General features: G+C 42.1%; 1 protein-coding gene across 8 annotated transcripts in view; it reads left to right on the top strand.

Annotated features, from left to right (window-relative positions):
- The first annotated feature begins 146 nt into the window (after positions 1-146).
- The window catches only part of SLC38A9 (solute carrier family 38 member 9), a 48,461-nt gene continuing 36,738 nt past the window's right edge, over positions 147-11,869 (top strand). For 2 of the 8 annotated variants that reach the window (XM_064402781.1, XM_064402775.1), the window contains exons 1-2: positions 3,484-3,620; positions 8,720-8,868. In XM_064402781.1, coding sequence (XP_064258851.1) covers positions 8,765-8,868 — 104 coding nt within the window. In that variant the 5' untranslated portion in view covers positions 3,484-3,620; positions 8,720-8,764. Of the gene's footprint in view, positions 363-820; positions 956-1,061; positions 1,154-3,273; positions 3,410-3,483; positions 3,621-4,060; positions 4,222-8,719; positions 8,869-11,869 lie in introns of those variants that run through there. The other 6 variants (XM_064402782.1, XM_064402777.1, XM_064402776.1 and 3 more) reach the window with 6 other exon arrangements.

Genomic DNA, 11,869 nt, shown 5'->3' with positions numbered 1-11,869 from the left:
GTAATTTCATAAACATGGTAAAATACATTAAAACCTGCTCCACCATGTTCAACAGATTTTCCTTGTCAGAAAAGCAATTTGAAAAAGGTGTGTCTGTTCAAGAACTTTAATGCCTTCTGTTGCAGAGAGAGGTGACACCAGATCTGTATTTCTGTAGTGAACATCTGCTTTGAGCAGCAAGGCAAATTCCTGCAGCAGCTGGGAAATTTTGGAAAGTGGTCTTTGAACTAATGCTTTTGTTATTCTTGCATTAGCCATCATCTGTTAAGCCCTGCCCTTTGCAGCTGTTCATTCTTCAGGAGCATCAAGACAGGTTAGAGTGCAAAGTGGATAAGAGACATAACCAGCTTCCCTGTCTCACAGTGAGGATAAATCTGCACCTCTAGATTTTATATGTGTGTGTGTGTGTGTGTGTATTATGTGCATAGTGCTGGGAATTACCAGCTTTCAGTAAGTGTTCAGTCAGACACAAAATGTCCAAGGATGAAGAATCTGCAGTGGGAGCATCTCTGTGGGAAGTGGTTAAGCTGTTCACAAGTTCCCAAAGCAGCATCTGAAACTAGCAGGGAGGCTCATGAGTAAAATATCACCCACTGTGGTAACATTTTACTTTTTGCCTAAACAAGGAAGCAGAGTAAGCAGCTTTAAGAGCCAAAATGGCTTCTGTTTGCCATTGCACTCGAACTCTGTTTTGGATGGCCAGAAAGAAAGAGAGCAGTGTGCCTGTTCTCCTGAGAAATTTATGGTTAGTGGCAGATGTGCTGCTCTGACACATCTAAGCCAAACTGAAAGCTTTCAAATTGTTCCTTCTACTTTCCAGGAACAGGACCCATTCCCTCAGCTTTGCCAGTGTAACTGTATATTCAGCACTCCATACAGTTTAAGTTAATACTTTTAATAGTGGACATGGGGAGCTACTATGAATGCAGTCATAGTAGCAGATCTGTAATCCCAGGTGGGTGATCTCAGTTAATTTTAACTATAGTCAGATGTCACAGCCTCTAACTAGTAGATAAACTTGGAGAGTTATTTTCTTTCCTTATGCCTTTGTCTCTTTGTAGGACTCTCTCTACTGCCTCCAGATTACTTTCCACGACATTAGGAGAAGCCAAACGATGACATTTTGTGAATGGGAAGAAATTACATGATAATGGTAACTTAATTTCTTCAACTCAGAGGATTCTTTGGAAAGCTAAATATTTTTTTCCCCCCAACAGCTGCTAACAATTCAATGTAAACCATGGTAGCAGCGTACAAGTTGCACAAGATGTTTGCAGACTACCCTTGAGGTAATTTTACCCAACCAGCCCTACTCAAGCACAGTCATGTGCTTGAACAAAACCAAAACAAAGTATTATCCAACATATGTAAACAGCATCTTACGTATTACATTCAAACACAATATGGAGTTGCAGCTAACCAGAAAAACATACAGAAGTATTTTACAAATACTTGTAAGAATTTACCCCAAGTGTGAGTGCAACTCCTTAAAGTGAGGAAGAAGAAACCAGCAAAGTAAACATCATATTCTTCTCAGAGATGGGCTCCAGATGCTGATAACCTGCTCTAATGTCCTTTCCTCTAACCACTGCCCAAGAATGAAACCAGCAATCTCACAGTCCAGAGCAGCTGTGGAAGGGTGAGCATAGCACCAAGAACAGGGGAAAGAGGCAAATATATGCATAAACCCCATTTTTATTCTTTCTTTTTGTGTAACAGTTTCTATAACGTAAATGCTATCCTGATGTATTATCAGTGTCTTTCAGAAATAAACCTGAAGTTTTCTCTAAGAAAATGCAACACCCATCCAAGTTTGTTAGCTATGTGACCATGTTTCATCAATGGGGAAGGTTATTAATCTATTATAATGTTCCATAATGCCTCAATTTTATGAATTTATGCATATTACAATTATAATGGCAAGTGCAGAGTAAAGTATTCTTGAGGCAGGAAAAAGGAAGATTCAACATAGCATAAGATGGAAATTTCTTAGAACTGCATTTAATACTCCCTTTGTCTTACAGATTTGCCAAGAACTTCAAAATTAGTTTAGGCTCCCATTTTTCTAGGCCCTGTCCAAGCATGTAGACACTCTGCCCAGGAGGTAATGTGTAATCAGAAGAGAAAGCCAGAACACAAACACTGCAGGACAGGGAGCAGGATGAATCTACTTCTGCTAGGCTTATAGTTCTTACAATAAAACACTTTTCCTAAGCATAACTCAAGAACTCTAGTAGGTGACCAAGAATGCAATGAAATACAGATCATCTAGCTGCTATAGTATTAACTTATACAAATCTTTCACAGCATAGGACACAGAAGACAGGCCTGCAAGAGCAAGACTAGAAACTTGCAAGGTGAAAAAACCAATTATTGGCACACTTCTAGTTTTGTGAGTTTCAGTTTAATTTACTTTCATAGTACCAGCACAAGGTGTTAGCATTGCATTTCAAGTTCCTGTGATAGCAGCTGGGCAGACTGCTTGACTTATCGACCAAAATCTTCAAATGGCCAAAGCCCACAATGTACACTTGGATTCTAAGAGTGCCTCAGATGCTAAGGATGAAGATGAATTTCCTGGGTACAGAAGTAAGAGTTTTGGCCCCAAGGAGTTTGTGTGCAGCTGGGTTTCAGGATGATTCGTAGTGTTATGTCTCTGCTGTCTCATTTCCGTCAGCAGTCTGAAATTCAATTACACAGCAATTTTCTTGCAGAGCAGTCCTGCTGCTAGGCGTACATTATGTTTTAGACTTTACTTGAGCAGGAAGTACAGGGGGTGATTTGTGTCTAGCCTGTTTTGTAATATTGTCATGTGGGGAAGCTCTCTCTGCTGTTTTCCTTGCAATTCAGCAGTTTTTCCAAGCATGAACTATAAGTACCCCTAGATTGTGATAATAACCATGTTTTCAGCTATGAAAAGGATTTTCTCAACTTAAGTAGTACCAAATTAAAACAAAGAAAGAAACAAACAAACAAACAAAAAACTCAGGAACAACCAAACCAAACCAACCAACCAAAAAAACCCTCCAAAAAAGAAAACAAAACAAACCAACCCGGGATTAAAAATAGTGAATTTCTAAAATGTATTGCTGGGCATACTGTCCCTATTGTTTAGTCTGCTTAGAGTGCTCTGCTCGGTGTGAAACACCTCGCTGAGCAGGCCAGGACGCCCTGGATACATCACTCCGTAGCCAGTCACGCGAAGACAGCACGGTTTATCTTGGCAAGGGTCACTTGTGGATTTTGTCACTCTACTGACCGCAGAAGCGTGCAAGCAACTGAATGTGTGGGGGTTTTTTTAGTGTTTTGGTTTTGGTGTGTTTTGTTGGGTTTTTGTTATTATTAGTGGCATCAGCCAGCACCACCAAGTGCAAATCTTCCCGGCACTCGGCTCACGCCTATCCGTACGGTAAGGCCCTCGCCCGGCAGCTCGGGTACACCGCCCCGCCGCTTCCTGGGAATCGTAGTCCTGCCCTCCGCAGCGCCTGGGCGGCTTCCTCGGCGCAGCCGCTCCAGGAACTACGCGGCCCGGCACGCCCGGAGCCCCGGCAGGCCCGGAGCCGCCGCCGTGCTTCCTGTGGCCGCGGCGGGAGCGCGGCGCCGGCGGGGCCGAGCCGCAGGTACTGGAGCCGCGTCAGGCGGGGCAGCTCGGCGGGAGCGGCCCGTGGGGGTCTCGGGGAGCGGGGCGGCTCCGGAGCGCGGGGAGGCGGCGCCGCCGGCTCCCGCTCCGTGTCCCGCTCCGTTTCCTGCTCCGTGCCCTGCTCCGTGCCCGCCGCCGCCCGCCCCGCTCGGGGACGCGACCTGCGGGGCGGAGGGGCCGGGCAGGAGCCGCGCCGGCCGCAGGCACTGACCGGCGTCAGGGCACTGACCGGCCGCAGGCACTGACCGGCCGCAGGCACTGACCGGCGTCAGGGCACTGACCGGCCGCAGGCACTGACCGGCCGCAGGCACTGACCGGCGGCAGGGCACTGACCGGCCGCAGGCACTGACCGGCGGTAGGGCACTGACCGGCCGCAGGGCACTGACCGGCCGCGCCGTGTTCGTGGGAGCACGGGCAGGTCGTCAGAGCGGGGGCGGAGGTACAGGAGCAGCATGGAAGCTTTTCGGGCGGTCCGTGAAGCGGGGAAATGTTTACATCGGTTTTCGCCGGCCTGAGGGAGAGCTCAAACAAAAATAGTGTTTAAAATGTAGGTTAGCCTAAGGTGATAGTGTTTCGTTTCTGTAAGTATTTGTCTGCAGTGCCCACAAATATATAAATTATACAAGCTTTGTCAAAAACAAATCTAGTTTAACATGCTGGGTTTTTGAAATTTTACTTAGATTTATCATTTGGCGTGACTGTGTACCTGTTCATTCAGTCAGAGCTACAGGAAAGCTCAGCAGAGGTTCTGCTTGTATATTCAAGTCTTTTTTTCCTCAAAAACTGGCTAACTTAGGTTGCTTATCCAGTTTTTATCGCCTTTAACCAATGCAGTTATAGGAGAGCATGGGCAAGCTGAGGTGTCTATAAGGCCTGCTGTCCCTGTTTTAGGGAGCTCTTAATGTATGCTGCTAGTTTCGTGACCAGTACAGCATCCTTCGGTCCCTTCTGATTGAGGATTCACTCCAGGAACTCAGGAACTGTGCTGTCCTGTGTTGGAGTTCCCATCTTTCAGTGTGGAGTGTGCTTATTTCTCACATGTGCACAGCCTGCACCTTACTTGAGTATTATGCGTTGAATTGTATTCATCCTGCTCAGAATTTAAGAGAAGACCACATTACTCCAAGTGGCACTTTTAAAAAATAATTTCTGTGTTTGAACTAAATACTTTGATTAACAGATTCTGGTATTGAAACCATAAGTGTGAGGTGCTTTTTAGAAATAGTGACTTCTAATAAGAAATTAAGTATAGATAGCTCTCAGTTGTCCAGCTGCTGTTTGTACAGCAGCACCACGATGGCATGGTGGAAGGTGTGGGAGTAGTGATCCTCTCAGCCTTTCTCCTGCCCGCTGTGGGAGGTTCTCTGATGAATACCAGCTGAGCACAGTCCGTGCTTATGGGATGGTTGGGATGATTGACTAACTGAATACAGTTTTGTTCCTGCCGGGGCAAACCTGTTTGCTAATTCTCTTGCATGGCCTGGGCTGTAACTCTGAATCACCTGTCTCATCTTAAAGCTTTGTTACACACATGCATAACTGAGCCATAAACTGTTGTTAAATTCACAGTGGAAGACAACTAATAGAGTTTTGCTATCCAGTGCTAACATCACAGGTTTCAGTGAGGCTTCTAAATCTGCCATATCCTTGTCTTCACTCCTTCATGCTTTTTAGACTTTGAAACCAGGTTGGGAGAACCGGAGGACAGTGAACCGGAGGACAGTGAAAACAGACGCTCATAGGTCTAAGTCAGTGAGGATTAATGGAGGTCCAGTCCTCTTAAGATTACCATCTAAAAATCATGTGGAGTGTAGCCGAGAATGAGACTGGGGAAAAATAACTTGCATAGAGTTAGGTGTTGCTTCACAGTTTATGACCAGCAACAGGAAACCTGGATTATTAAATTCTGACCCACTTGTTTCCTTTTGCTGCCCTTCTGTTGTAGTACTTCAGCTTGCAGAACAATAGAATGTTCTGTAGGCATAGATAAAAGATAGATTAACCTGGTTAATTCTTCTTCATTTTGCTTTTCTGCTTACAGTTGTCCTTTAAACTACTGGCTCCAGCTCCAGCTTTCACATGTGTCATAGCTGCATCTATTTGTGGACTAGCCAGTTTGCTGGTCATAAGCTTGCCAGTCATGAACTCAATTGTTTTCAATAGGTAATTTAAAATAAGCTGTCTTTGCAGACCCAGCTTCTAATTGACCCTAATGAGTCAAGCGAGTATCAGCTCCACAAGCCTCAAATCAACCCAAACTTGTGCGTGATACATTTTTGGAAGAATTATTTGTCTTCATGGAATGCTATAAAGTCTGGGTTCTTTCTTTACAGCAGTAGTGCAGAAAAAACCAAACTGGTGATCTTTGTTGTCAACATTTATCAGGCTGACTCATAGAGTACAAATATTAACAGGTTTTAAGGAAGGGATGTGCATTTGATGTCTACTTAATCTGTCTCACAAACCATGGCCTGTGGAAGGAAGGGATGTCTATACTGTGGTCTTATGGAAGAGTCTGGCTAAAACCACTGACTGGGATTTGAATATTTCAATTTTCAATTCAGGCGTTAGGAATTATAATTTTTATCTGCATTTTTGTGGCTAGATCTGAAGTGTGCTTTGAATTCTTAAGAGAGATGCAAAATGCAGAACAAGTGAGGGGGATCATGTTTAATGCCTAGGTTTGTCTGTTTGTCAGATGAACACAGGATGTTCACTTGACAAAGAATAGAATAGAATAAGGTAATAGCATATCTTAATTGCTGGAGTGGCAGAGGACTGGGTGGATGCCTATAGCTGTGTATGAAATCTCTGGGGCCTGTGTTTTGTTTAGAATTATTTAGCTGTTGCAGGAAGCTCATGTGCACCAGGGTAGATTTTAACTGGAAGGGTATCAGTAGGGAGAAAGCAGAAAGCCTAGAGCTGTATAAAAATAAGAGGAGGCAGTAGAAAAGAAGTGTGTAAAAGGGTATCTATAAAGAGAGTTTGGAGAGGAACTGCATGTCACATGAAAAGAAGTAAAAATACTGGTGTGAACTCTTTGTAAGTAGTGCTTAGTAAAGGAGGGCTGGAAAAGCAGTTTTGACAGTGTATAGGAGAGACAGAAAATAAAAAGAACATGAGGAGCAGAAATCCATTTGCTAAGCATTACCAGAGGAGCTTGGAAGGATGAGAGCATGCTTAGGTGGGCCAAAGAGCCAGAAGCAGTATTGTGGGTAAGAAGGACTTCAGGGTGAAGAATCAGAGCTGATGTTTTTTAGAAGGCTGGAGTGGCAAAAGAGAGAAAGCAGTAAGTTAAGGGTGGTAAGAGGATCCCTTGGAAAGAGTCTGAAAAAGGTAGAGGAATAAATCTTTAGGGAGTGTAACAGCAGAAATTAAGTGTAGGAGAAAGTGTGCTGTTAGCAAGTGCAAATAAGTGTCTTAAGATTGCCTTGATTATTACCATTTGCGTATTGTATCCTCTCAAAGAGCTAAAGTGACCAAGATACAATCATTTCTTTAAACTCAAAATCATGCCTTTAAATTTAGTAACTGTTCAAATCCCTTGTTGTGGATGTTGAAACTACGAGGAATCTGTCAGCACTGCAAGATTAAATAACTTCTACAGCACTATCCCTCCCCTGTGCAAGCATACAGATTACAACCCCCAAACTCAACACTGATGTGGGCTTAAAGCAAAAGAAAGAATGGCTAATTTTCATCCGTGTCAGTCTTCCTTGTCCAGTTCAGAATGGGATCGCATAAATGCGGTTGAGCTGTCAAAGCAGGACTTGGACTTCCAGTACAATTTTCATAAACTGGGTCCTTTACTGATCCTCTCCCCTTGAGAACAGAGAGCTATTACCTTTGTCTTCTAAAAAGTACTTCCTTGGCCAGTTGAGCCGGTCTTAATGCTTCTGCAATTCCTGCCACGTTGTCCATCAGTGTTTTGCTGTGCATCTTTCAGCAGTTTTTCAATCCAGGAGAGTAGATGTAGTTGAAAAGCAATAACTTTAATTTTTCATCCTCTCCTTCAGATCCTTTTTGTTTTGTTTTGATTTTTTGCCAGGGGTATTAGCAGGATAAGCTAATGGAAGAGGATTGACAGTATGCATCTAGGAAGGGATAAAACTGTGTCTGCTTAACTTGGGTTGGTGTGATTGGGCCTTTATGGTGTATTTCTGTGAGGATGCAGAAAGATCATACACACCTTATTCTTTCTGTCTTCTTCCATTGCCATTCCAGGTTTCAAACAGCCAGCACTACCCTTCCTTGCCTTGTGCCAGTTCTGGTTGTCATCTGTCTTTCCATCAGCCTAACATTTTAAAGCATTCTGAAATGATGGAAGAACAGATACTTCTATCATTGCTGTTTGAAAGTGTCCTGGCTTCTGACATTTTTGTTTGAAGGAGTCCTGCCTGAGGAATTCTTCAGGAGATAGCAGAAATGAAAGCTGTTAAGCCATTGTTTGTTCAGCTGCACACAAGACCACAGAAAGTTCCGTGTGAGGCCTCTAATTCAATCTGAGTAGAAATCCATTAGTTTAAAAGTTATTTGTTCCCCATTTTTTCTCCAGGAGTGGTTTAAATGCATATAACAGTTGTTATTAATGCATTATTAAACCATTTATTACCTTTTGTTCAAAAGACCTGGGCACAGTAGACTGCAATGATCTGATCCTTATTATGGGAAATGTACTGGAACTGGAATAAACTGCATATGTGTCTGCTGCAAAGTTCGAAGTAATTTAGTGAAACAGTAGGCTCTTATAACTGATAGATTGTTCTCAGCAGTACCATTACACATTAGAAATACAGCTCCTTTAGAAATTTATATTTAATTCATACTGCCTTGTTGTGGTGCTGAAAGAGATTAAGGGCTGGATAGCGTGTTTTAAAAAAATACTGTCCCCACCATACATGCATCATGATGTTTGCGTTATGGAACGAGAATTCTCAAGTGGCATCTTGAAGTTATTTACTGTTGCTTTTCAGCCCAGGAACTTGTGAAACCGTGGGACTCCACTAGTGTTAAATTCATAGGAGGGACATAGTTTTGCTTAACTCAGTGGACTTATTTATTTTTTTTCCTTTTTTTCAGGCTAGAGTAATTGACAGAATCTGAAAGGAGACATATTCACCAAATATGGAAGAGGATATCAAACCTATCTTGGTTCCTGTGGGAGGTGATGAAAGCAATTATGGAATCATGAATATACAGTTTAATCCAGAAGACTATAAGTGCAAAAGGTATGAAAGGAAAGATGAACCTACAGAATTATTGTGAGGCAAAGAGTGTTTAATCTTTGCTTTTGGCAACAGAATCCTACAGAAACAGAAGATTAAAATTTGGAAACCAGGATCTCTGTACAGTACAAACAGTTCCTACTTTGTCACTATATGATAGTATTATATTTCCAAGCACCAGGAACAGATTTTTTTACTATGTTTTGTTTATAAGGATATGTTTTTTCTATTGCCATCATTTCAGAGAGAGTTCTCTGTTAGGAACTCATCATGAGGCTTTTAAAGTGCTCTTCAAACATTGAACAGCGTTTGTGTATAGTGGAGCATGATTTTTTTTTTTATTTAGAACAGCTAACTGAAATGTTGAGGCTATGCAAGCAAGTTTGCCTGATGTTCCTATCAGTATGTGTAGATGGTGCTGTATGCATTCTGCAGGTGATGCTGGAAAAATACATTATTTGGTAGTACTAAGTGAGCTGAGTGACCTTTACTGCCTTTTTAGAAAAACAGTGTAGTGCTTTCTGGGAGTGAGCAAATGTGAAAAATTCGACAGTCCAGCCTTATTACTGTGCCTTCAAAAATAATAACTGTAGCTAAGTTGTTATTTTACATGTTTTCTTAAGAGTTTAGCAAAGGGGTTTGGAATGAGAGACTTCCTCTGCTGCAGTTAATATTTTTGAGGGCTGGTTGTGGAACCAAAACTGAGATCAGAGTGGGACCTGCCCTCCTAATACTAGCTGAAGGCATCAGCTTTCCATTTTTAGATGAAGGTGTAGCACTGTAGCACCTCTTGGACCAATTAATGGTTGATTTTTTCCTATTTGCATCCATCATATTTCAGTAAAGCAGTTTTCCTAGAAGAACTGAAGATGGCACTGTTGCATAGAAAATCCTGTTGACAGTGGCTGCTTCAAGCAAGAAAAAAGTTCTTGAACATAGTGCTTTGATGCTATCAGCCTCCAGCTTTGGAAAGCTGTGAGAGCCTAGGTACATCCTCTTCTCTGCAAGTAAAGGAAGGAGGATAAGGGTCTATGTGAATCCAGGGGAACACAGGGAGCACAGGTCTAGAAGCATACTGAATTGAGTTTATAAAGGCTAGGAAGTGGTAGAGTACTTGCAGATAGCAAAGGCAACTGTGAATGAATGTAAATGAAATCTTCCTCTTTTTGTGGAGTATCTGATCCCTTCAAGACTGCTAATTTGTAGGTATGATTTTCGGGAGCCACTTGCTTTGGAGGAAGTATGTGTTCTGCTTGAGGAGCAGTGAGTTTCAGGTGTTGTGTTGATGCAGTAGCAATAAGAGAGGTTTTTTGAATCACCTAAATGCTAAGACTCACTTTTCTAAGTGAGGTTGGATATTGTTTCCATATTGTATAGTTGGGTTTTTACCCTGTGATTTCTCAAGTCTGGCGACTCGACTTCATAAAAGATCATAGCATGTGGCATTTGATTCCCTCACTGAAAGCAGAAGTGTGTACTTGGATCTGGAGACTCACATCATTAAAGGTCACAGAGCCTGTGGCATTTGGTTCCCTTACTAAAAGCAGAATTGTGTACTTGGATTGTGTGCCCACATTCACGGCCTCTAGTTCTGCAGATCTGCCTAAATGTCCTTATTGCCCTGTCTTGAATTCTTTCTCCCATTTTCCACGACCTAGCCTTTTTGCCTTCCAGGTATGCAGAGGCACAAGGATGAAGGGCAGGAGGCCTGGGATATCAGAAAAAGGCCTGGGATATCAGAAAAAGGCCTGGAAATAGAGGAGTCAGACAAGCTTGAACTCCACTTCTGTATTAGAATAGGCAGCCCCCACACTTTAAAAGAAGAAATAAGGAAGAAGAGGCCATTGGAGTCTGTCAGTCGTGGTCAGAGCAAGTGGACAGGGCTTCTTCATTAAACCTTCAGGGAATACTGGCTCCTGGGAAGGAGAATTGCTCTGCATTAAAGTATCCAACAGTGAAAATGCAGTAGTACGATGCAGTGTGTTTTTGCCCTTTGTTCCTGTTTTTCAACTTGGTATTCAGAAACTGTGTCCCAGGTGAATGCTTGGTAGCTTTGCTTTGATTGAGATAGCTCTTCATGTGTTGTGTGTGATTTGTGGTAATTACTGTTTGTCTGTCTTAGTGCTGTTCTGTACTTTTGTTTGGATTGTTTGACGTTTGAGGAATTTGCATCGTTATCTGGTTTTCTTAACAGCTTGGAGGATTTGGGATTTTTGAAAGGCATGCTTTTCAGTGTTTACATAAGAACAATAAGCTGATTGGTTTTTAAGAGTTGTAAATTACTTTGTGTAGTATTGTTTTGCTAATTTGAGGGATATATAAAGCCACTTTTAATCCCTTTAAAGAGAATGTTATTGCTCTTCTCTCTTCACTGTATTCGGTGTATTTTTCCCATTTTGTAGCTCCCTTTAAAATCTAGAATATCATTCCTGTATTGGCTTATTGATGATTATTATGTGGAAAAGAGGACGTTTCTTGTTTTCTTCAAGCTGCGTTTCAATGTCAATAGATACTGCAATTGTCAGTCAGGAATACCTGAACCTTCAAAGAAGTAGTTGATGTTTGTGCTGGTTCTTTTGCATATCAAAAAACTTGACAATGCCTCCTGCTAAAGAGGGATCAAGCCTTCCAGCTTTTTTCCTACTCTTTTTGAAGTCCCACAGGTTCCCAGAATGTAAGAGGCATCAGTAAGTGAAATTAAACAGCTGTAAATTAAACGGTGTCTGTAGATGGCAGTCAGAGAAGCCTTTTTAATGCAAAAGTGGTTGATTCCCTTTATTTTCGAAGTTCTTTTAATTTAGGAGAAGGTCTGCAACCTGTGCAAATCTATCCTTTCTGCCTTCATTATGCCTTTACCACTCCACACCAACGTGATCATTTTATACCATTGCTTGCTTTCCCTATTTTTCGCTAGTTTTCTATTTTGCCAACATTTCTGTGAATTCCTAGTATTGGTTCTTACTAACTGGAGAGAATTGTGACCTTAATTAAGAACCTTCATATT

The sequence above is a fragment of the Passer domesticus genome, chromosome Z (genome assembly GCF_036417665.1).
Source record: "Passer domesticus isolate bPasDom1 chromosome Z, bPasDom1.hap1, whole genome shotgun sequence".
In the NCBI taxonomy this organism is placed as follows: Eukaryota; Metazoa; Chordata; class Aves; order Passeriformes; family Passeridae; genus Passer; species Passer domesticus.
Note: the sequence above shows the minus strand (reverse complement) of the source record. Positions and strands in the feature narration are given on the sequence as shown.